This window comes from Enoplosus armatus, chromosome 14 (assembly GCF_043641665.1).
Source record: "Enoplosus armatus isolate fEnoArm2 chromosome 14, fEnoArm2.hap1, whole genome shotgun sequence".
Classification (NCBI taxonomy): domain Eukaryota; kingdom Metazoa; phylum Chordata; class Actinopteri; order Centrarchiformes; family Enoplosidae; genus Enoplosus; species Enoplosus armatus.
In genome coordinates, this window is record NC_092193.1 from 11260527 (window position 1) to 11284357 (window position 23831).

At 42.6% G+C, this 23831-nt stretch overlaps 2 protein-coding genes across 5 annotated transcripts in view; both read right to left on the reverse strand.

Annotated features, from left to right (window-relative positions):
• The window catches only part of LOC139296225 (tensin-3-like), a 30671-nt gene extending 26868 nt beyond the window's left edge, over window positions 1–3803 (reverse strand). For both annotated transcript variants that reach the window (XM_070918580.1, XM_070918579.1), the window contains exon 1: window positions 3784–3803. The gene's annotated coding sequence lies outside the window, so the exon portion shown is untranslated. The remainder of the gene's footprint in view (window positions 1–3783) is intronic.
• Window positions 3804–4937: 1134 nt separating this feature from the next.
• Window positions 4938–21678, reverse strand: dspa (desmoplakin a). 3 transcript variants are annotated; one of them, XM_070918147.1, is made up of 24 exons: window positions 21333–21678; window positions 20057–20141; window positions 19632–19750; window positions 19139–19286; window positions 17017–17142; window positions 16791–16850; window positions 16512–16679; window positions 16258–16362; window positions 16072–16167; window positions 15850–15975; window positions 15466–15618; window positions 15158–15312; window positions 14909–15035; window positions 14558–14744; window positions 14192–14448; window positions 13738–13919; window positions 13388–13526; window positions 12518–12711; window positions 12214–12376; window positions 11804–11887; window positions 11591–11698; window positions 11253–11351; window positions 10587–11084; window positions 4938–8704 (listed from the first exon to the last, which is right to left on the reverse strand). In XM_070918147.1, the coding sequence occupies exons 1-24, from the start codon at window positions 21578–21580 to the stop codon at window positions 5480–5482; spliced, it is 6852 nt and encodes a 2283-aa protein (XP_070774248.1). In that variant the 5' UTR covers window positions 21581–21678; the 3' UTR covers window positions 4938–5479. The 3 variants fall into 3 exon arrangements, with proteins under 3 accessions (XP_070774248.1, XP_070774246.1, XP_070774247.1); XM_070918145.1 differs by having other exon boundaries at window positions 9270–11084; XM_070918146.1 differs by having other exon boundaries at window positions 9270–11084; window positions 14192–14456; window positions 14557–14744.
• Between the last annotated feature and the right edge of the window lie 2153 nt (window positions 21679–23831).

Below are 23831 nucleotides of genomic sequence, written 5' to 3' on the forward strand. Positions count from 1 at the left end.
GAGCAAGGCTGGTAGAGGAGAGGGGTAGGCACACAGATTTGAGAAAACGTGTTGCCAGGTCTCCTGTGGACAAGCTGCAACAGGTTTACTATGGTCAGGATGTTGGGGGATTAGGGTGTGTCTGGCTCCCCCAGCTCCAGCCCCTGCAGGTAAGAGCTTGACTAGGCTGCGTGGGTGCTGTCAGCCACGTTCACACATGCATGATCATCACGTGGGACCGGCTCCAAATGCCTTTCTTTCAATTACCCAGAGCAATGCTGAAAATAAATTAATCGGACATTCCTTTTAATGACTAAAGAGACAAACTAGGAAGGCATATCAGAGTGCTGGGATGAAGCCTGTTTCTATTTCAGGAACCACACCCTTCACCTGGCCCCGCACTGTATGGAATCTTCCATTTTGTACGAGCAGGTGAACCACGAGATGAAAGAAGACGGCATCATGTGAAAATACATAAACTGTAAAGGGAACTCTGATCTCATAGTAGTTTACATTTTTGAGTCCATTGTGGGGACAACAGTTGGCAAAAACTTTGCATGCTTGTTTAAGACTCTCCAGAGTCTGGGGTTGAGCCACAGCAACTGAATCCATTTACGCGAAAGTTTGTTTGTATGTGATTAGGCTGGTTGCTACATGTCTACAGGCTCCCAGACTGTATTTTCCATTAGCGATGTCAGTGTGGCCATCATCTCGCAGATTGCTTTTGCATATTTGTAGAAAACAGTGGAAGAAGCAATACAGTGTAGAGAGCCTTGGTCAAATGGGGGAGGGAAAACAACGTATTTAACAAGTTTAAGGTGAAGGAAGTGCATGTTCTTTTAAAGACAGCGTCAGTCATATGGGCATTTCAGCACTCAAGCAATGACCATAAAAGAAAGAAGTTAAGCTTTAATTACCATTTCAGCTGCAACTTTGTTTGTTATAAATCGATGTGTCAATTCTTTTTTGGAGTCTGTAAAATGTCAAGGACTGTCAAAGACCAAAAAACCCACCAAATGTCCCCAAGCCAAAAAGGATTCAATGTTATGTAGCAGGAAAGCATTAAATCCTTATATTCGCCCCAAACCTTCGTCTAATTTTCCAAAATAAGAGACTCCAATCTCCCTAATCAATTAAATCGTATTTAAATGGCTAGGTTAGAAATTAGTAAGAGCTGCAAAGTGTTTTCGACCAATTAAAGACAACTAAAATTTCCACAAACATTACGCCTGCACACATATGAAAGCAATCAAGGCGTCCCTTCCCCCAATCACTCTCCAAAATCAAACTGAATTGCTTCTGTTGGCTCCAGCTTCCACTTTATGATTGACATGTTGTGGCAACAGCCTCCATTTTGTGACAACTTTAATGTTTTTATTGGTCCATTAAACTTAAATTATGTGTCTGAAACGAAAAGTGGGCGCACTGATATTCCTCACTAATAGAGAGAGGGAAAAAAACACCTTTACCAAAAAAAGCAAAAAAGCCCTGGTTACACAGCACAAACTTGCAGTGCTGCTACAGCCACATTTAGTGGGGTGATAAAGCTCATCCAACCCAGCATGTAGAAACTGGCTCTGCTTTGCACCTATGGAAAACGCAACTACACATACAGTATATTACTGTCTCTTTGGGAGACTCTGGACAGATTAATGATCTCCTAAGCTTGTTTGTCTGCAAACGTGAGTAACACCTAAAGTGCCATAAATGCTTCAGGAAGTCTGGCTGTCTGCGGGGCGACTGCTAGACTGAAATTTCTTTGGGTTTTTTTACTTTACATTTTTACTAAATTTAGCAACATTTTTCCCCATTAGCTAGATTTTTTTTTGTGCAGGACATGAAGAGAACTATTCATGCCTGTTGCACAACCAGAACAGATTTGTTTTTTGTCCTCTAGCTGTAGCCCCCAGTTGGTATTTAGCATTCACATCTAATAGCCACCTAATAACTTTGATACCATCAGCTTCACTGTTCCAGACCGCCTTGTATTCATACTTGGCACGAGCGCACGCCTCATACTCTAATGTCCACAGTGACATAACAGGCTGGGTTGAAGGGCCCGGAGAGGGACAAGGCTACAGTTTGTTCTGGCCTTTTTCCTGTCAGGGGCTCTATATGTTTGCGCTGTGGCTTTGACACCCATTCACTGCTGAAGAACTGAAATAAACAAAACCATGAGAACTATTGAAAAAATAGGATGGGGGAGCTGGGTATTTTTAGCAAGTTTATTTAGTAACCCTGGAACTCTAACGTGTATTTGTCCCACGTTTTCATGAGATATTTTGAAGGGAATAAAAATGACAGCCCTAGCTCTAAGCAAATCTGTGCACCCTCAAGGCTCCTAAAGTACTCCCTAATTACCGTTTTCTATCCCAAGGTCATAGTGGAATGCGTTCCAAAATGGATTACGTTCCCACTCTCCCTCTCTCATTCTCTCCATCTCTCTTTTTCTTTCCCCTTTATTGCTTTCATTCTCCTTCCTTCTCCTGCTCTCCTTCTCTCTCTGTCTAATGGCTTACACATGTCAGCCAAGTGGCCGTGGCACCGCTGTGACAAAGTGAAATGCCCCAGTGCTCCGTCCCATGCTGTTCCTCCTAGGGTTAGATCACAGTGTTCTGCTTACAGTACACAACCCCAACCCTCTGCCAACCCACCTGTCCAAACCACACTATCAGGATCCTCATTTATCTGTCGCTCTGCCAGCCCTTTGTAATTGCCGCCTGTTATCAGCAAGAAAAAAACTGACACTCTGGGTTTTCTGACGCACATTTCTTTCGCCTTGAGGGGCAGATATTGTTCATACGACTCTGACCTCCAAATTGAACCACCAACAAAAGCTATAATTGCCAGTTCAAAAATGCCTCTCCTGTCTCGCTGGGTCTGTAATTAAAGCTGATCTTGAGTTTAGCCTGCAAAATGTTCAGTACATCCAGCATGGTTTATGTTGCCTGAAAGAAAGGTGAGGGTGTAAATGCAGGTGTGTGTCTGATTTCCAAGCAAGGGAGGGACTGATATCCAGTTGAAGGGGGCTCTGCTGTGATGTAAGGACGCTTGTACATGTCATCAACAATGGTTTCCTGAGAATCACAGCCTTGAGGCCACAAATACCATGCAGCAGCTGTAGCTCAAAGAAAAAAAGCCAAACTCTCTCATTCTGATTGTCTCCATCATTTATCCACCAACAGAGGAGTCCAAACAGTCAACAAAAAGACAAAAAAAGGTTTGTTTCTTTTGGAGCTCTGTAGACTGCTGGGTACAAGTCTTCCAGAAGAATGGCCCCATATGTTTCACATTATAAAAAGGTCCCACAACACCAAGGAGCCCCAAATTATAGCCATTGCAAAACACAATTCATTGAGGAAGATGTTTAAAAGCTAAAAAGACTCCAAGAGGTCAAGCCAAGCTTTAGGGAGTTCAATTCAAAGGCCGTAAATAATACTTCCTTTACGCGAAAAAGAAAAAAAAATCACAAGATCAGTGTTTGGTCAGTTTGAATGACTCCCTTCTCTGTCTTCAGAGTGCTGCTGGAGCACAAACACACACACACACACACACACACACACACACTCCTGGTTTTAGTAGGACTCAGAGCCAAAGTAAATACAGAGAGCAGTGCCCTATTTTGCACTTTGAATAAATGAACAAACTCAAAGAAATGTGCAAAGGGCTAAAGAGAAGAAAAAAAGAGTTGAAAGGTACTGCAGAGTGTGGAGGTCTAATCCTGCTTTTAAATACTGACCAGCCGACTTTAAAACCCTCCCAGCTAATGATTGGCCGTGGAAAAGTTCAGGCACCGTGCCTTACCTTTTCAAACTGGAAGCGAGTACTTTGATTCTTCTTTTTTCTCTCCCTTGTGTTTCCCTTTGTCAGTCAGAGCTGCTGAAAGAGAAAGAGTTGGGTAAAGTCCTGATCAAAGAGCCCTCAGCCCCGTCATACAGGCTTAATGCAGGCTGAGAGGCTCATTTTCCCTCTGCTGGAATCTGCACTCAGGTTGACCACAGCCGCTTCTGTGAGCTCACTTTGTCCCAGCCGGACCCGGTGCTCTCCTCCTCGGCCTTTTCTGTGGCTGTCGGTGATAAAATGGAAGCCCTTGCTCGGTTCCTGAACTACTGCTGCTGCTGCTGCTGCCTCTCAGACCCCCGCCCCCCCCAGCACACTTCCTCCAGTCCAGGCTGCCGCTGCAGCCGCCACAAGTCCTGGCATGGGATAGTCCTCCCTCTGCGCCGCTAGGGCTGCCTCCCTGGTTCCCTCCCCCTTCCACTCTACCTCCCCTCTCCGTGGCCTCCTCCCTCTGTCTCTCTCCATTTGTTCTCACCCTCAACCATCACACGCAGACGGAGACCCCCCCCCCCCAGAGGACACCCAAAAACTCTTCACATTGGTATAGTGTATAGTCCATTACGGGATAAAATATAAACTTAAACCATAGACTCACAAGAGTATATTTCGAGAAGGTGGATGTAGTAGGTGGAGGTACGCAGACTCAATCCGTTTTTTACAAGTTGTTACATTCATCTATCTACTATCAGAGAACAATTACTTCTTAATTAATTGCCTTTTTAGTTTTAATTATCGGTCATTATCATAAAACTGACATGTCCGAAATGTCCCAATCTCCTGTGGTGTCTGGACATGGAGTCCAATTATCTTTAGCAGCCCTTGTATCAGTCAATATTTCCAACACTACCTACTACTATTCCAGCTAATATTATATTATTACCAAAACGATGTTGTTTCCTCCCTCTCTGGTCAAATGTAAAATGTGCTGCGGAGGGCAAACAGACATTGAAACGTTTTAGCGTTAAGCATGACAATTAGCGCCATCCATAGGTAGCAATGGATACTTCTGATACAAAGAGGTACATCAGCCTCTCCTCACTCTTTTTAATGCATCTTTTAATAAACAGTACAGATATCGGCCTGGTAAGTGAATGAATGAGTAAATGAATGAATCAAAATTGTTGTGACAACTTTATTTTGAATCACTTGAGAATAACATATAGTGGCAGGCAAATTGCATTGTTGATGACAAAGTAAAGTCAGTATTTTAAGCTAAACCTTAGCATTTGCAATTAACATGTTTTTTCTAAATAAAAAAAAGGGTTAGAAGGGTTAAAAGAAAACATACACAAGTCAAGCTGCAAAAATCTAAGACTAAAAAAACAGCAAAATAAAATTTGACTGCATGCTGAAGCTGAGGTTAACAAGCATATTTTAAAATAAATTGTTACATTTTAAAATAGCCTTATATTAAAATGAGCTATGACAAATATATTCATTTCATTTACGTGTTAGAATGACAGCATTAATTATACTTTGCACTGAGTTTAATATTAAACCAAATCATCAAAAACAATCAAAATGAATTAAATGAATTCAGAATCAGATTCCGTATTTAAACAAACCTCCAAAAATCTCATATGTTGCAGAAAAACATTTAGAAAAGCAACCTGCAGAGGCACTGCTGGTGATAACTAGTCTAGTTATTTTATGCTGTGTATTAAAAGTTACTGTTTGAGCTATAGGTGGTACTGTTGGAGGAGAAGTTATAGCTGTAAGTAGAGGAGTAATCCACACTGCCTCTACGAGATCCACTCCTGGAGCCGGCAAGGGAACCAGCCCTGGACCCAGAGCGAGACCCTGGGTTAGAGACATTGTAAGGGCTGCTGATTCCCTTGGAGGACATTGAGGAGGCCTGCAGCATCTTCATACCATTGCTTTCTTCCACCATGCAGCTGTCCATGGCTTCCTTGTAGGAGATCTTCAGTTTTGTCTTGGGACAGTTCAGATTCTTCTGGTAGTTCCGTGTATCCTGAAGCTTCTGGGCCCCTTTACCATCTACCCAACCTTTGCGGATAGCCTCTTCAATGCTGATGCGATGTCCAGTGCCAGGCTCTATCAGGCCTCCTGTCAGGTACTGAAACTCCAAAAATCTATGGCCAGCTTCATAAGGCAACCATGTCTCCTTCACTGCCTCTGCTGCAGACATCCTCCTTTTAGTCTTCACATCCTCAAAACCAAGATAGGCTTTCTGGGCAGGTTTCAGCTTACTGGCCATGCTTTCATCAATGATGCTCTGATGGACAGCATCCTGCAGTGACAGTCTCTCACCAGTGGCAGGGTTGATAATACCGCCTGTGCATGCCTGGGCCTCCAGTAGCCTCTGTGCTGTAAGAGTGTCAACTATGCCTCTTCTGAGCCCTTCAGGAATAGTTATTTTCTCCAAGGTCTCTGTGTCAAATATAGCTGCCACAGGGCTCTGGTCGTCGAACATCTCAGGGGGAGAGACAGTAATAGAAATACTGCTGAAGCGTTTACGGACGGTAGGAGAAGATGGTGCGAGCTGGGTGGGACTGCTGCAGGTGAACATGTCATCAGCATTGCTGGCTGCAATGGCCATCTCAGTGCTGCTGGTTCTGCTGGTAATTTGGTCAGCAAACTGGGTCAAGGATAGCGTTCCAGCACGATACTGATCCAACAACTTCTGCTCAATGATACCGCGCTCCAGGCAGTCCTTGATATCATACTTGGTTCCTGTTTTCCTATCCACAATCACCAAACGTGCAGAGCCATCAGACCCCTTGATAGTTATTTCCTCCCACTCGCACTCCTGCTCCGACAAGTCCAGGAAAGTGTCATAGTCAATTAGCTCCCTGTGGTAGGCCTCCCTCACTGACATCTCAAGCCCAGTGTCTGGGTCAACGATCACAACCCGCCTCTTACGAAGGATATTGGTACGGCTCTCCTCTGACTTCTGGGGCTTCTTCTTGTCTGTAATTGGCAGGAGTATTAGGCCTGTTTTGCTATCCGTGATGCACCTGTCCTTCAGCTGAAGATATGTCAAGTTCTCCTTAGTGTTAGGGTCAAAGAACCCTTTTGTGTCATCCCCTTCATAAGTTAGGATCTCATTCATCTCCTTATCAAAATATCCCCTTTTATAGGCAACAGCAACATCAATCCGGTGGCTCTCTTTGGGGTCAATAATCCCACCGCTGGCAATTTGAGCCTCCAGAAGACGGATTCCATGACCTTTCTCAATAAGATCTTTCTCAATAGCCTGGAAGAGGGAGATAGTCTTTCCTGTGTTTGGGTCAATGTATCCAGTTACTGCCTTCTCTGCAGACAACAGCTTACTCTTAAACTCTTTTCCTATCAGGCCTCTCTTTGTGGCCTCTTCTACTGTCAAGAAGACATTGTTGACTGGATCAACAATGAAGCCAGAAGAAGCTTGGGCCTCAAGAAGCTCCAGGGTGGTTCCTCTCATGAGCAGACCTTCCTTCATTGCCTGATAAAAAGGCAGTATTCGATCATTGGCCTCATCATAGATCCCTGCGATGCAGGTAGTGCCATAGAGATAGGACTTTAGCTTCTCTTCAATTTCTCTGCTGGTGAGCTCGCCTTGTTTGAGCTTCACCAAATCAGTTTCATCCAGCAGTTCAGAATTGATGAGCTCTGTAACAGAGACTTCACCACGGAGACCTTTCACAGTCATGGCCTTTTCTGGACCACGGAGAAGAAGCAAACCAGCAACAGGTTCCACTATGCACTTCTTCCTAAGGTTATTGTAACTTGTCTTCTCTCCTGTCGCTGGATCCAGATAGCAGGTAGGTTTTTTGTTCAAAGCCCTGTAGAGGTCCTCATCAATGAGACTGCGATCCAAAGCCTGATCTTTTGGAAAGAACACACTCAGAACAGGGTCCAATATGCCTCCAACAGACTCCTGAGCCTGGAGCAAGCGGATGGCTGTGTCTTTGTCTACGCGGCCCTGTTTGCAAGCCTGACCCACAGATAACACTTTGCCAGTGTATGGATCTTTGAAGCCGGTGCTTGCTGCTTCAGCTCTCACCAAGGTGTCTCTGTCTTCTGTGTCTACAATCCCTCTTGAACAGGCAGTGTCCACAGGCATCTTCTCGTTAAATGCGGGGTCCACTATGTAGCCTGTTGCTGCTTGAGCTTCCAGGAGCATGAGGGCACTCTCTGAGCTGAGAAGGTTCTTGTTTTTGGCTTCAGTGAAAGGCATTTTCCCTTGAGAACCTGTCATCATGCCAGCAATGATGCCGGTACCTTTTAGACTGAGCTGGATATCCACAGCTACCTCATCAACTGTCTTTTTTCCCTTTAGGAGCTGATCTAGAGTGGCTTTACTGATTATACCACAGTCACAGAGCTGGTGGGCTGTGACCTTGCGACGCACACCATCAAATATCAGCTTGGATGGATCGATTGTTGGGACCTTCTCATCTGTCTGGGTCTGCCTGCTCAGGCTACTGGGTCGCTGCTGCAGCCTCTTTATCTCTCTCTCCAGAGCATCTCTCTTGAGAGCCAGGTCTGATGCCTCCTTTTCAGAGCTGAACAGACGGCTCTTGTACCGCTCCTCAACACTCTTCAGCTCCCTCATGAGCCTCTCGACCTCATTCTTCAGGGAGAGCCTCTCTCGATCAGCCTTGTCTCTGTCTGCTTCACACTGCCTTATCTGGCTGTCTCTCAACTCATACTGGCTCTTCATGTGGTTAAAATCTTTGAAGATGGCACTCTTTTCATCCTGCAGCTGCTTTTTGGTGCGTAACTCACTTTCTAGTGTGAGCTTGATGCGGGTAAGCTCCTCTTCTAGGCGCTGATGACGGGTCTTGTCCTGCTCCAGCAGTTTAAGCTTGGATAGCAAACTGTCCCTCTGCAGCAGCAGCTCACTGTACTGGCTTTGGGACTCATGCACGATCATGGATGTCTGGGGAGACATAAGAAAAGACATTGTTATGCCTGTACAGAAATGCCAATAAGTAATGCACTGAGTAAAGAGACAACAACAATCATTCTGAAAAGTACATGTACATGTACATTTTTTTACATCAGCATATTGTAAGAGCTTATCAACATATACAATTTTCATCAATATCTATTTCATTTGTGATACCATGATTAATCACAGGCCAATTTAATGTCCTTCAGAAATCAGATGTCAGTACCGACTGAACCAATTGATAATGTACAGATGTATAGAGATGTGTACTTATAATTATTACATCAGTTGGTATGCAGTAATTAATCAAGTGATTGCTACAGTTCAGTCACATAATGAGCAAAGTAAAAGAGCGAACAACATGCATGTCCAAGCAAAAGCATGTGTAAGTAAGTGAATTTCATGCAAAACTCAAAGTCATCAGTCACGAACTGATGACAGGGCAACTTTGTAATCAGGTTTAGTATTAATGCACCTATAATAATTCATGCAGAAAGCAGAAAAAAATTAGTTGAATTATGTGGAGATGATCCTTCAATGCAATCAAAAATACCTCAATCGATTGCTTTTGGAATTTGTCTATTTCCAATTTAAGCTTTTCTCTCTCTCTGGTCAGGTCATTGATGAGAGCCTGGAGCTCCGCTGTCCTTTTGTTGCTAGTCTGAAGCTGGACATGCAAGGCTGAGATCTGAGTGGCACTTTCTCCATCAATAGAGTCTTTGCTAAGCTTCAGGTCATCTCTCTCCTGTCTAACTGCCCTCAGCTCCTCCTCCAACCTCAGTCTCTCCTTTGTCAGGTTCTGTGTCAGAGTCTTCAGCTTTTCGATCTCTGTGGTGTATTCGTTAAGCTGGCGGCTCTTCTCCTCAATGGTCTTATACAGGCTCTCATTACGTTGGTTGAGCTCATGAATTCGAGCCTGTTCCTGCTGGAGCTTCTGTTTAAGTGTCTTCAGCTCAGCTGTGACAGCTGCCAATTCCTCCTTGGTGACTTTATGCTCCCTCAGGCTCTTGTCCAGCGCCGCCTGGAGGGCACTGAGATCCTGCTCATACTTCCTGCTAGAGCTGGAAATCTCTAGCTGGACAGATTTCAGTGTGTTAATTGTAGTGGTGTGCTCTCTGCAAGTATGTGTCATCCTCTCCAACTCTGCCTCCATTCTCTTTCTACGTGTGAACTCCTCCTGGGTTGCCTTCTTTTGTTTCTCCATCTCAGCTTCCATCGCATCCAGAGAGCACTGAAGTTCCCGGATACGGCTCTGCAGCCTGGCAGAACTCTGCTCAACCTTGGTTTTCTCACTGGTCTGCTTCTCCAGTTCTACTCGGGTGATGCGGATCTCCTGCTCAGAAACTTTTAGCTTGTTAATTGTCTCCAGATGAGAGGTGTTCTTTGCCTTCAGCTCTGCCTCAGCCTGCTTCAGGTGTCTGATTTCCAATTCCAGAGCTCTCCTCTTCTTACCCTCCTCCTCCAAGTTAAATGTTAGCATGCTGATCTGCCTGGACTTTTCCTGATTGTTTTTGGTGGCCTCCTGTAGTTTGAGCTCATCCTCTCCTCTCTGCTGCATGACTGTTCTCAGCTGAACCTCCAACTCACTGCGCATCCTTGTCTCTTGGGTCACTGAGGCCCTCTGCTGGTTGGCCTCCTGCTCTGCTCTGCTTCTCTGCTCCTCTGTGAGAGTAATGGACTGCCTCAGCCTCCTCAGCTCCTCCTCTAGATCTCTCTTCTCAGCAGTGAGTCTGTCAACTTGCAGTCTCAGCTCTGCAGCGTTTTCTTCTTTCTGTTGTGAGGCTTTCAGGATTGTGGTCTTGGTAACGTGGATCTCTGTCTCGTGTGTCTGCTTAAGTTGTTTAATCTCCTGGGTACACTGTGTTCTTACCTTTGAAATATCTGATTCAGCGTTTCGTCGACGTGTCGCTTCCTCCTCTAACAGTATCTTCATCCTCTCCAGTTCACGTTCCTTGTCCTTCACTGCCTTTTCCAAGTCAATCTTGGTCCAGTTGAGTTCTTCCAGTTCTTTCTGTCTGCGGCGAACAGCCGCCTCATACTCTTCTTGCTGGCTGGTGTAGCGTTCCTCTGCCAACCTTCTTTTCCTCTTTTCTTCATCCAGCTGGTATTTAATGCGCGTCAGCTGGTCATTAAGATCTTGAAGCTGGTTGTGTGTGCTGTCCAGGTTCTCCTTGGTAGCATTCACTTGCATTACTGTGGTTCTCTTCACTTCCTCCATAGAAATGAGCTCTTCTTTTGATTGAGAGAGCTCCAGCTTGTAGCGGGCCAAAGCATCCTCCAGTGACTTGTTTTTCTGGTTACGATCCTGGATTTCCTCCTTCAGACGCCTCAGTTCCTCCTCCAGCATCTCAATCTTGGTGTTCCTGATCTGAAGAGAGCAATGACAAAAACAGAAAGAGCCTCAGTCACCTACTTTTATTGTTAAATGAATCAATTTGTTCATATATCTTGTGTTTATCGCACTATTTATTTTACCAACACAATATTACTGATTTACAGAAACAATGATGTAGCATCATACAAATCCAATATGTACCTTCAGCTCTTCCATGTTCTTCAGCAGCTCCCCTAGGAACTTGTAGTAGTCACTAGAGCGGGTAAGTAGCTCTATGTATTGGGACTGTAGGCCAGTCACCTGTTGGAGTTAAAATCAGTGGATGAATACTGATGTCAAATGTTAATGCTTTAATAACATACTTGACATCTTTAAATGCAATTAAGGGATTAACCTTTAAATTGGTTGTATTACATGAGCTCATAATACAAAGGAAATAAGTCTTGTTTAATCAAACAGAAGATAAACATATAATTATTACTTGAGTGTATAATAACTAACATGTATTAATAATATCTAACTGAACATAGGTTTCATACCTCTTGTCTGACCACAGAAGCGGGGGACTGCAGCATTGTTCTCTTGATAGGAATATTAAGCAGAGTTTCCAGGCCTGAACTGTAGGAAGCCAGCTGCAGCTCATAGTCCTGAAAACACACAACACAATATGGACTTGATTACTTTGTACCATTCTTGCTTGTGCTCATCAACTTAAAATGAAAGGAGACAGTGCATATTAATTGACTACCTACCTTTATGGAGCCAGCACAGGTGTCTGCGTTTTTGTGCACATCCTCCACTTTCTCCTTCTTTCCTTTAATTTCAGTGTGAAGTGCCTGCCCAGTCAGAAAAGGGGGGCATTAAATTCACTGATTTAATCTGACACCAGTTTGTGCTTCTTCTAAGACATGCATTACTTTATTAGACAACGATTTTAATGCCATTATTATAAGCGGTTACTCAACAAAAACATTTTTTCCAATTCATTTTCTTGATCTCAGGGGCTAGTAAGTAGTAATACCCACACCTACACCAATGCTAACAGCTGTCAGCATCTCAATTAAAGTGTAAATTGTTGGTATTTTCAATTCAAAACCAAATCGGTTCAATTTAAATATATTATTATTATTATATATGTTGATGTAAAGAAAGGAGCATGTGCCTTCTGTTGGTTGAGGTGGTCCATTAGAGTCTGGATGTCAGTGATCTTAACCATCTGAAGGGCGTCCTGACGCTTCCTGGCATTGTCTATCCACTGTTCCAGGAGAGTGCTGCTCTGCTGATAATGTTTCAGCTGTTTCTCCTGCTTCTCCAAGTCCCACACTCTGCAGCGGAAAGAGTGGGAGGAAGAGGAAGGGATGAAAGGATATTTTTAGTTTTTGTTACCGGTTGTATGACGAATGGAGGATATGGAGAAACATTCACAGGTGTTGAAGAAATGTGTGTACGTGTGCAGACTACCCTACCTGCTATCAATCTGGGTTTGGATGCGGCGCCAGCGGTCAGACATCTGACCCACCAGGTCTGAGTACTTGGACAAGTCCACGTCGCACTTGTGGAAGGATTCAGAGATTTGACCATTCCAGTGCACTGCTTTAGACAGGTCAGACTCCATAGCCGTCAGCAGGTCTCTTTTTTGCTCCAGCTCACTCTTCATTTGCTTTAATAGAGAATCACAAGATAGATTCAAATCTAAATTTCAATTTCAACCATATATCCTATTCACATTTTATTTACATCTACAGGAGGGCTCTATGGCGATAGACATGATTTTTGTATTGCATGTACCTTGATTTATCAAGCAATTAATTAGGTATTCAGGTATTAGGTAAGTATGTAGATCCTACTAAAACCAACAATAGTACAACATTGCCTAACATTACTCATTATCCTATAACATATTGAATTATTAATATTATTCCTGACGCGTTACAGGTTAAGCAGCATTTTAATGTTGCAGTTGGTCGAGGTAAAACTGATTTCAACTGCTTTATATACTGTTGGGTAGTTTAATCAACTGTACATCATATTTAAGAAGCTAAAGCTGTAAAGTCTTAATCTGTAAAGTAACTAGCGATACCAAACATGTAGTGGAGTAAAAATTTCCCTGAGATGTAGTGGAGCTCAAGTACAAAATGGAAATACTCAAGTATACTCAAGTATAGTATAATACTTCAGTAAATACACTTAGTTACATTCTACAAAGAAGATTCAGTGAGTCCTACTAATTTATTACTAGTATTATTGTTCGACACTGTTTTACATGTTTTGTCTTGAAATCGGAAAGCAATTTAGTTTGATATCCAATCAAACTAAATATGGAAAGTGTGTCAAACCTTTAGCGAGCTCCGATAGTTTTCCACCTCTCGAAGGTCCAGAGACGAGGTCTCCTTCTCTGTCAGCCGGGCCTCGTGGACTTTAATGATATCTTCAGTCTGGAGAATGTTCTGGAGCAAGGCCTTCAGAGCCGACAGTCTGTTAAAGACACACAGGCGTTAAATGCACTTGTCCTTGTAAATGATTTTCTTTACATTTAATGAGAAAAAAAAATGATTTTACACTATAATCAGTAAAGCTGTGTGTTGCCAAAAGTTCTGCTCCCAGTACTTGCTTTATTTTGTTCAGCATTTACTAAATCATTGTGGGATAAATAGAAAGGTGACGTGATTAGACTAAAATAATGTACCTTTGAATGTATGCTGAGTAGAGACCCTGCAGGCCTCCCAGTTTTTGGTTGATGATTTCCAGTTCGGAGCGGAGGAACTTGGCTTGCTCGGAGTCAGCAGGTATCCCTTCCAGCTGCTTCACAATCTTTTCTCTCAGTCGCAGGTACTCATCATGGATGGAGTCCAAATTTTGGTGCACAGTCTAGATATAAATATGTGATAATAAGTTAAATTTAGCATACTCAATTGTTTCTCACACAAATAGGAAATTAATGTTTTGTTTTTTTCTTTTACAAAGTGCTCTTTATGAAATTAACTTCTTGGGGTAAGATGTACACAGAGGGATTTTGAATGTTTACAGTTACATTTTAACTATATTTATATTATATATTTAGCTAATTTTGAAAAGGGTTTGTGTAGCCAAGCAGCACCTCACTTTTAATTAGACAAAACAATAAATCAAAAGTTACACACCTGCAGCTTCTGGATGTGCACTGAGCACTCGTGCACACTGTTTTCCCCCAGGGGAATGTGGAGATGGCTGGTGAGGCCAAACTCGGCCAGCTCCAGCCTGCGCCGAATTTCTTGCAGACTACTGAGCAGGCTCAGGCTGAGGGTAGGACTGGGCGGAGGCTGGGTATTGACTTTGGGGACAGTGACCTTGGGGATCTTGGGAGTCGAAGGCTTGGCAGTGTCCTGTTTTGGTGGTTCAGGCTTCACTCCTTCATCCTCTTTATTGGTTGATGTAAAATTTGGAGAATATTAATTTATAGTGTAAAAAATAGCAGTATATTTGCAAATTTAGAATTTAGGGATAAGGTAGAGACATTTTACACTCACTGTAAGCAGGCAGCTGGATAATCAGTGTATCATAGTGGTTCTGGGCTGTATCAAAGTGGCCCTGGATAGTTCTCTTGTCCTCTTCCCCAAACAGATCAGAGCCTTGGCTGTTACGCTGGAACTCTTGGTAGCGAGTCTCCAGTCTTTTGATGATACTGCGGTACTCCTCAGGGCGCATCTTAGACAGCTGTAAACCAATGGAGAGGGGTCAGTTTAAGCAAAGGACACAGGAGGTAGGCAAACTCCTGCAGGCAGTGCTTTAGATAAGATGGAAACTGAATTTAATTCAGCTTTGCTTGGAATGAAAACAGTAAAATTAAGAAGTTAATTGCATTCTTTGTGGTATCTTACCATGCTGAGAGTGAGGGAGTTGATGTAATTGATGTCTTTGACGCAATATTGCCACGAGATGAGACTCTTGATGTTGATGTAGAGCTGATTCCAGATGCTCATGATGGCTTCATAATACTGCTCATTCCTAGGGAACAGCACAAGCTATTAATCACTCTAAAAGTGCAACTATATATGTACCCACTATATGTATTTCATTATAAATCCAAATAAATCCACTTCAGCAGACATTGACTGAATGTTTCTTACTTGTTGGCGAGGCCGATGCTGAGTGGGTTTGGTGGGGGGATCAGCAGACACACAGAGGGAATCAACATGTCGAGACCTCCAGGCCCCGTCACAAGCCACTTGCTGCGCTGCGAGTTATCCTTCAGAATGCCCTCATTGCCTTTTAAAATTCCTATCTGAAGCACAGAACAGAATACAGGAAACACTAAATCATACTTGTAATATTTCACTTCATACTCTGTGCCTGTGTGTGTGTGTGTGTGTGTGTGTGTGTGTGTGTGTGTGTGTGTGTGTGTGTGTGTTTGAGAGAAAGAGCATACATATCCCACCTGGTCTTGTTTAAAGTCACACAAGGCCTGAACCATGATGGGGCTGCTGCTCTTCTCCTCAGGGTTGCGAGGTTTCAGCCTGACAATGGTCTTAGACTTGTTGACCAGACTTTGGACCTGCCTCTTATTCTCCATGATTCGCTCCTTCTCTTTCTGTGAACATGCAAAAATCAGATCTGTGTTTTTGACTGAACCACTGTACACAGCAGACGTGCAAAAGCATTCCATTCAGTCTCTTAATAAAACTGGCCAAACTAGTTCACCACACATGCAAATTGTTTACACCCAAGTCAGTCAACAGGGAAAATAGTTTGAGCATGTTTTGTGCTTCACACCAGCAGGGAATTAAGTATGTGTCCTGGACTTAACAGAGTATAATGTTACCTCCAGGTTTTTCAGGAGTTCAGTGAGGTTATCCAGTGGGGTATTCTTGTCGCAGGAGAACTTGGTTCGGATAGTCTCATGCTCCTTCTGCAGCTTTGCATAGGTCTCATTGGCCTCCTTGAAAAACTGGAGAGGGAAACATCAAAAAGCTTTGATCAGTTTTCACATGAAAACATACCAGGCTCTGTTTTCACAAGAGCAAGGGCAGGACTGAGCACTTACTTGGCTGTAGGCTGCGTTCTCCTTCAAATGAATATGGATGCACTTGGTGATCTGGAGAAGCCAACTCCACTGGGTCTGTAAGGTGTCCATGTAGGCCTGTGGGCGCACACAGAGTCATCAGTACAAAACCATTGAATAATTTACTGTTTGGGATTGGTCAACTCCTAGAAAAGCAAAATGCCATACCTCAATCTTATCTGAGGCAGGGTGGCTGCTGTTCAAGAGTCCATCTGCTTTCACCTTCAGCTTGTTTAGCTCTTTCTCTTTCTGCTCCAGGTCCCTCATCAGCCTCTGTCAGGAGAACAGAAAGTTAGAGACCCAAAAGGCTAGCCAACATACGTAACTACAATTTTAATGGTAAAATAAGTAAAAACACATCATATATTAAGGTATAATCACACCCACAAACTGAGACAGAAACATCATGCCAGGATCCTTACCGAGTAGCTCTCTTGCTTCTTGGGGATATACTGATCGATGTTCTTGTCTCCCCAGTCAAACACAAGCTCCTCCTCCTCTTTCTCATTCACCCACATGATGGCTTTGGAGATCTCCTCGATGATGCTCTGAAGGTCACGCAGCTGATTCACACGGCCATGGGACATTTTCTGAAACAGACACAAGGTCAAGTTATGAATATCATAAAAAGTAACAATAGTGATAATTCATAATGGTGCTGATTTTAACAAACTAATAAACATTTTTGTCTTTGGTTCTACCTGCAGGCTGTCCCACTCTTGTTCCAGGATGGAGAAGTTGTACTTGTCGCCCCTCGACTTCTAAGATTTTAAGTAGGGTTACAAAATATTAGGCTTTTGCACACATGAGGCATAGATGACCATCCTCCTCAACAAACAATATATCTAAAGAATTAACATTAGGCCAAAATAGTCCAAGTAAGAAGAGCTTCAAAACAGGGAAACAGGGTAGAGCAAGACCACTTACCAGTTCATCTCTGGCACGGTCTACTTCCTGGCTCCTCTGGATAGAACTGTGGTTTTTGTTGTGGTTCATGATTTGCTTTTCTATGGTGGCGGAGTCGTCTCCAAATGGTGCGGTCTCAATCATGCGCTACAAGATGCAGAATCACAGTTTATTACCTTTTGAAATATAATTATAATAATATAAAACTGCTGCACACAATTACATTGTCAAAATCAACCTCAACTGAAGGGACACAACACTGTATAAAGGTGTATGAAGTAATATATACTGTATATACACACATTTTAAAGAATAAGGCTGGCATTGGTCCTTTTTTTATTGTCAACAAACTCCATGAAAAGACCAAAACCAACATACATAATCTGTCTCTCAGTCCGTCTGTCTGTGGCACTCAGGCCTAAGCCCATTCATTCCTACTGGAGATGTAAATCTTTATAAACAGGTGTTTCATTTCATTACATTACTCAAACAGGAGTAGATTGTGCGTTTGTTGGGGACTAATTTCAGCTGCAAGTTAATACAAATTTGTGTATTTACGACAGCAGGATGGTGTATGTGGAATTTGCTCGTGTTCATTGTAATGAAGGAACATGTGTGGCTCATCCATGTGTTTTTAATAGTTTTTGGACTACAATGTAGGTCTAGGGCACAGAGAGGTAAGCTTTATCGGCTTTAGCAACACAGGAAATATAATTTGACAATCAGAAAAATATAGAGTGAGTCATCCTTATTCTTTAAGGCAACATAATTATAAATCTCAACAGATACACTATTCTCCCTGACCTAATTCCCAAACATTAAATCTATGCCCTTCCTCTCTTTGTCCTCTAGATGTCAGTATATAATCATTAAGTCCATTGTCAGGCAGGAAACTATCCCAACTATTCCCCCCTTGTTCGCAGCCCTCAGCTTTGATAAGAGCTCTGCCAGTAAACCAACCTCAGCCAGTCCCTGTTCTTTACTCGCATTTTTTTCTCTCCCTCCCTTCTCTCTTAAGGCTTTTGTTCTCTCACCACTCCCTTTTCCTTCGTGGTTACTTGGCTGAAGCTACACACAACATGGCTGTAGAGAGACTGTCAGCAGTACAGCTTAAGTCTAGAGTAGAAAGGTCAACAAAGTTATGCGTTAGACTGTAGGTGCAATTCTACAAGCATGACCAGCAGTAGCTAGAGACAGTGGGTAAAAATGGCTGCAGTTGGGTTGGTCATCAGGTGATATGTTCCCGGTTTTAGAGTTTTATAAAAGGCAATAGAGGAAAATATATAAAGAAATGTTTCTATATCTGATGACAGGGGGGAACTGACGGAATATAGAGGGTGAGGCCTGAAGTGGTGACAGCATGACAGGGTGTGTTTTTTGGTTGAGTGGGAGGGTTGGGGAGGTGGAGAGTAGAAGGGCGTTTTCCCATGAGCATGTTAGCGGCCCTGTCCCGTAACAACTGAGTCAGTGGAGAGCGTCAGATTTCACACTCCTTTACATCTACTTTTCTTTCTGCCTCCACAGCCTCTTTATCTGCTGCCCTCTTCCCCTCTTCTCTTTCTGCCTTCCCCTCTCTCTCCGTCTCTTTCTCAAATGGCTGAGCTCTTCACTCTCCTTTGTTTCAATCCATCTGCGCCTCTCTTTGGCCTCCTTCGCTCACGGATCAGGTTTTGGCAGCGTGTCCAGATGGTTTCAGTTACAGGAGGTCAGAATAGGTGATAGGATATGTGTGCCCCCTCCTCCTCCTCCCTTCATATAAAAAAAAAAACTGGTGCATACTGATGCACCACCCATACAGGCATGCACACACATGCAGGTGCAATTATAGAGTTTTACCGCGACATTTGTGGTGATGCTACCGCAGAACACGTCAGACGAGTATAGTAATGATGAACAACAATCAGTATTATTAGTAATTACAAGCAACACAGTTTTACATGTGTGTTTATATGTGTTTGGTCCATAAGAGATCACCGAATTAAACAAAAATGAGTTTATTTCATATGTGATTCTACATACATTTACCATATTGTGATGTGTATCAATGAAGGAAAAAGATTCTTATTGTCATATTGATTCCAACCGTATCACCTGTGTTTTTTTTATTATATTCTTAAATGTCTCTGAAGTGTGAAGAGCTCACCTTCTGTTGGGCAATCCAGGCCATGGCATCATTAAAGATCCTCTCTCCCTCCAGGGAGCCCACACTGCCTCTGTTCCGTCTTGAGGTCGTCATGCTGCCGACTAATTGCTGTTGGATGGCGGCATGCATGTGCTGTAACTGGTCTACACTGTAGAGTTGTACAAAAAAGGGAAAAACTTTGTGAATCTTCCAAGGGCACACTGATCCATTCAAAGAGCTCAGCTGGGCAAATACGAAGAATGTTCAGAAGGCCCTTAACTCTTTCTCTATTGGTTTGGCTCAGCTATAAAATGAAATTCAGATGTTACTCAAATACCTGCATGTTGTATACATTTAGCACCACCGACCTATGTTGGGCTGTAGGCAGGATTAGTCAAGTGTGTATACACAGTCATGAATGAATACATGTAAATGCAAACATGCAAAGACAGCACACAAACTCACATGAGCCTCCAAAGGCCAACACACACACACTCACTGCATCTTGTCTCACCTTCTGAGGACATCACTAGGTATACGCATTTGCTGCAGCTCTCTGCCAAAGGCCCTCATCTGGTCCATGGTTTCTGCAGCCATGATCAACAGCTTTTCTGCCTCCACAGCTTGACCCCCCTACAAAGTCACACAGTACAGACACTGAACTCTTGCCAGCTGCCAAGTTATTATTATACTTTGCTGATAATATTTATCTGCCTTTTAAGTCATATCCTGCCACAGCATCATCATCATCATCATGGTGATAAACAGAAAACAAGTCAACAAAATGGATGGAAAGCTTCAACTAATGTATTTATGGTAATGCAACTTCACAGCCAAACTAACCAGTTTTCTCTTCATTCTGATTATTTTTTACTACGACTAGTGAAAACAAACACTTGAGATCAGTTATGTTCAGTGTAATCTGTGTGCTACACTTACACCCTGGAGAATCATCTTCGCTCTCTGCAGGTACTCCTGACACTGGCTGGTCAGGAACAAAGCTTTTTGCTGAATAGCCTGGACACTACACATGAGAGAAAAACAAAAACACATTTGCAGATCTTGTAATACAGCTTTGAACAATATCAATGAGAAAAGAAACAAGCATATTAAAAAATACAGAGCCAGCTGCGTATTTTAAGCACTCATATATATCTCTATATATATGTATAGCATTGTTTGGTCAAAGATTATCGAGAAACATGATGTCATCAATGGAATATGTGAGCCTTGAAAAAAATTATTTTTTAAGCTTTAAAGAAGAAACGTCTCAAAGATACTGTTAATATAGTTAATAGGTTACTAAATTGTTCTAAATGCTTGTAAATGTTCATTGAATTTTATGGAAATTGGACTTAATGAAAATACCAAATCCAGCTTTCTTAATGAACAACATAGCATGACAACAATAATATGTGAAAATCAGAACAAAGTAGTTTCTGATGAGGAATAATCCTTTTAAAAAAAATGATAAAACACACACTCATTTATTATTTTTTAGAAGTCTGGCTACAGGTCATGGGATATGGAAGTGGGTCAAACTAACCAACTGCTGTCTCTCGACTCTATTTTACTTTAACCTTTGTTCACCATGAGTTAGACATTTCGAGAGGGATCTTAAAAAGATAGAGATAGTTTTAGTTGGCTCTGGCCTTGACACAGACATCACTGCTATAACACAAGGCTCCATGATGAATGATAGTAGTGGGAGGACATTCAAGGGGTGTGTCTGTGCAAGTATTTCTACTTATGTTATTCAGAATATTGGGCAACAGATCAAGAGTGATACCACTAGGATTACTTAGATACACATGTTACGAAAACAAATTAGACAATGACGTTTTTGGCAAAGAGGTCAAGACCTGGGCTGCATCTGAACTGAGAGAGCAGGTTTCATGTCCATGTAGGTACCATTAGCTGTCTGTGCTGTACAATGGTGAGCTATCTTAGCAGTGGTCTTATTGGAGTCTGCCTGATGACATTTTCTCTCTTATGGCGCAAATAAAAACGACTTACTCTTCTTTTAAAAATGGGCGTTAGGGCTTTGCTTGATATAATATTACTCAATAACACTCGTGTTGGTGGTTGTAACTTTGATAGTTACTTTTATTTGTAACCACCTGCACTTTTTTTACGTCACATTTTCTGCACACCTACTGGCTACTTTAATCCTCATGCCGTAAAACTCATTTGAACGCAACAGGTGATTTCTTACCTCATTCCACCACCTCCGCTCCCACCCATGTTAACAGCCATTTTCTGTCCTCCGAGCCCCCCGCCGTGCATGGAGGACCTGGAGAAGGTGTAGGAGGTGTATCCGCCGTCCCCTGCCTGGTAATCCCCCTGGAAGCCGTTTCCACCGACGAACACGTCGTTTCTATAACTTGAACCCGCCAAGTCCGGTCGAGAGTTGCTTCTAGGGCCCATGGTGGCCAGTTTCGGGTTGGAGCCGTACATACTCATGTTTGCTGAGTTGTTTTGGGTTTTTAGGAAAGTGTTTTAATCGTCCGTCTGCTCTGCTGTCCAGCCGGAGGACAGACCTCTCCCCTCCCCGTCTCCTGTTGCGCAGATACTGGTCTGCTGAGAATAGACGGAAGCTGGCCGCTTTAGGATAGAAACCACACCTTGCTGTGTTTATGAAACACTCCTGCACCAACTAGCCTGTGTGGGAAGATTAGTGCTGGGGCTGCCATTTCACTCTGCTTTTATGTTGCAATCATAACTTTGACTGCTAGGTTGAATTATGATGAATTACAACATTACGTGATCGACACAGAGCAGAGGGAGGTGACTTAAAGCTTGTTAGATACGCTGCTTTGCCATTATTCTTGGTAATTTACAAGGAGCCTATCTTGTTGCTAATAAAGGCAAGTGTCTGCCATCTTCAAAACATGTCCTATAGGGTTACACAGAGAGCTTATGTTTATTTATTAATGTCAGAGATGTTGAATCATCTCTGTGGTAAATGTGAGACCAGTATTAGATTGGTTGTGAGATCTACAATTGGAGTAAATGGATCTATATATACAGTGTTTGGAATAACATCTAACTTGACAGCAAAAGATTACAATTAGGCCTTTTCCTGTTATGGTTTTTGCAGATTTTATTGCTTTTTTAAAGGATAATTTAACATCTGGCAAAGGGACAACAGTTGAAAAGTAGTCTTTTGGCTAACACTGCCACATTCATAGTGATGTTGATCATTGTGCATTTTCTCTGTAATAAATTAACATAATAAATGCATTTTTATTTTTGCTGAGGACTCTCACAGAACCTCACTTATACGCTCTCTGAAGAATTACTCTCAATTCATGATGTGATTTCTTTTTAGATTTGGGTATTTAGATCAGTACATTTCTGGGGCATGTGCTTGCTCCTTTTCATCTCTGCCATAGCTTCAGCTTCTATGTGGACTCATTTAAAGCCTGGCAATATATCCAGCTGACAAGAATTACAGTAAATAATACAGCAGCCAACACATTTAATCCCCACAGGAGTGAGTAGAGATGGTGGTTGCGCAAAGAATTTGTCGTCCCGGGTTCAACATTCTTGAGGTCAAAAGGACTCTAGTGTTTTGCTTGAAGCTGACAACCAAGTGACGCTAAGTATATTTTTTTATATTTCCATTGTCTTTCTCACACTCTGTCTTTACTTCTCTACTATCTCTCCATTCCTCTGCACACGCTGCGCGCAGCAGGTAGGCGTGTTGGGAACTTTGAAAAGTGAAAGGCAATGAGAAAGACAAGGAGACAGAGGAGGGAGGGTCACACATACCTAGTGTCAGTGTGAGGCAGTATTTCAAAAATGTGTGGTTAATCTGAAAAGTAAACAATTAACCCCAGCGTGATTTTATTTGATTGTGCAGGAAAGTGGAAAAGACAGACCAATCCAAGTGAGGAAAAGATTTAAAAGATATAGCCACAAAAATGACCAATACAATGCCTGAAATGTCTTTATGTCTTTATGAATTAGCTCATAATGAAGTCTTTCAGCTTTTATGACTGATGGAAAAAACAATAGTTTACTTTGCTGACAGACATATTGTGCCCTCTGGTGTTTTAGTCCTGAGCCACTGAACAAACACACCTACTACACTACATCACATATTAGTGTGAGGACAGAGAGAGAGAGAGAGAGGAGAGGGAGGCATGGTCATGGGTGAGAACTGAACTGACGACTTTCAGAAACCAACGCCCTAAACTGGAATTTTCAAACCATTAAAGCATTGCTATCCTTACCTTTTTCACATTCAAACTGTGTGAATGCCTGTATTTCAACAACTTGTCAGTGCTGAATAGCCCATACAGTAACTTTCAACTGCACGATGACAGTCTCATTTATAATGACAATTTCTTGAAACAGGCTGAACACACCCACCACCACAAGACACGCCTTACATTTCTTTCCCATTAGGTTCAGGTGGGTTTGCTTGACGTGCTCGCTTGCTGTTTTTCCAAACAAAGGACAAGACTGCAAGACTGTACATGTACAATTTTCCAAACATCCGTGTAATAACAGCTCTCATGCCAAAAGAGATGGACTGAACAGTAGGACAGTGAACCTTGCTGTACAGTATAATGAGATAGTGAAGATGAATTGGAACCAGGCCATTGATTATAAGCTCTAAGGGTTTGGCTTTATTATAGGAAAACCACAGACGTACAACTGACTTAAAGTTATTTTCTGAGATTGTTTTGCAAGGTCCCCCCCCCCC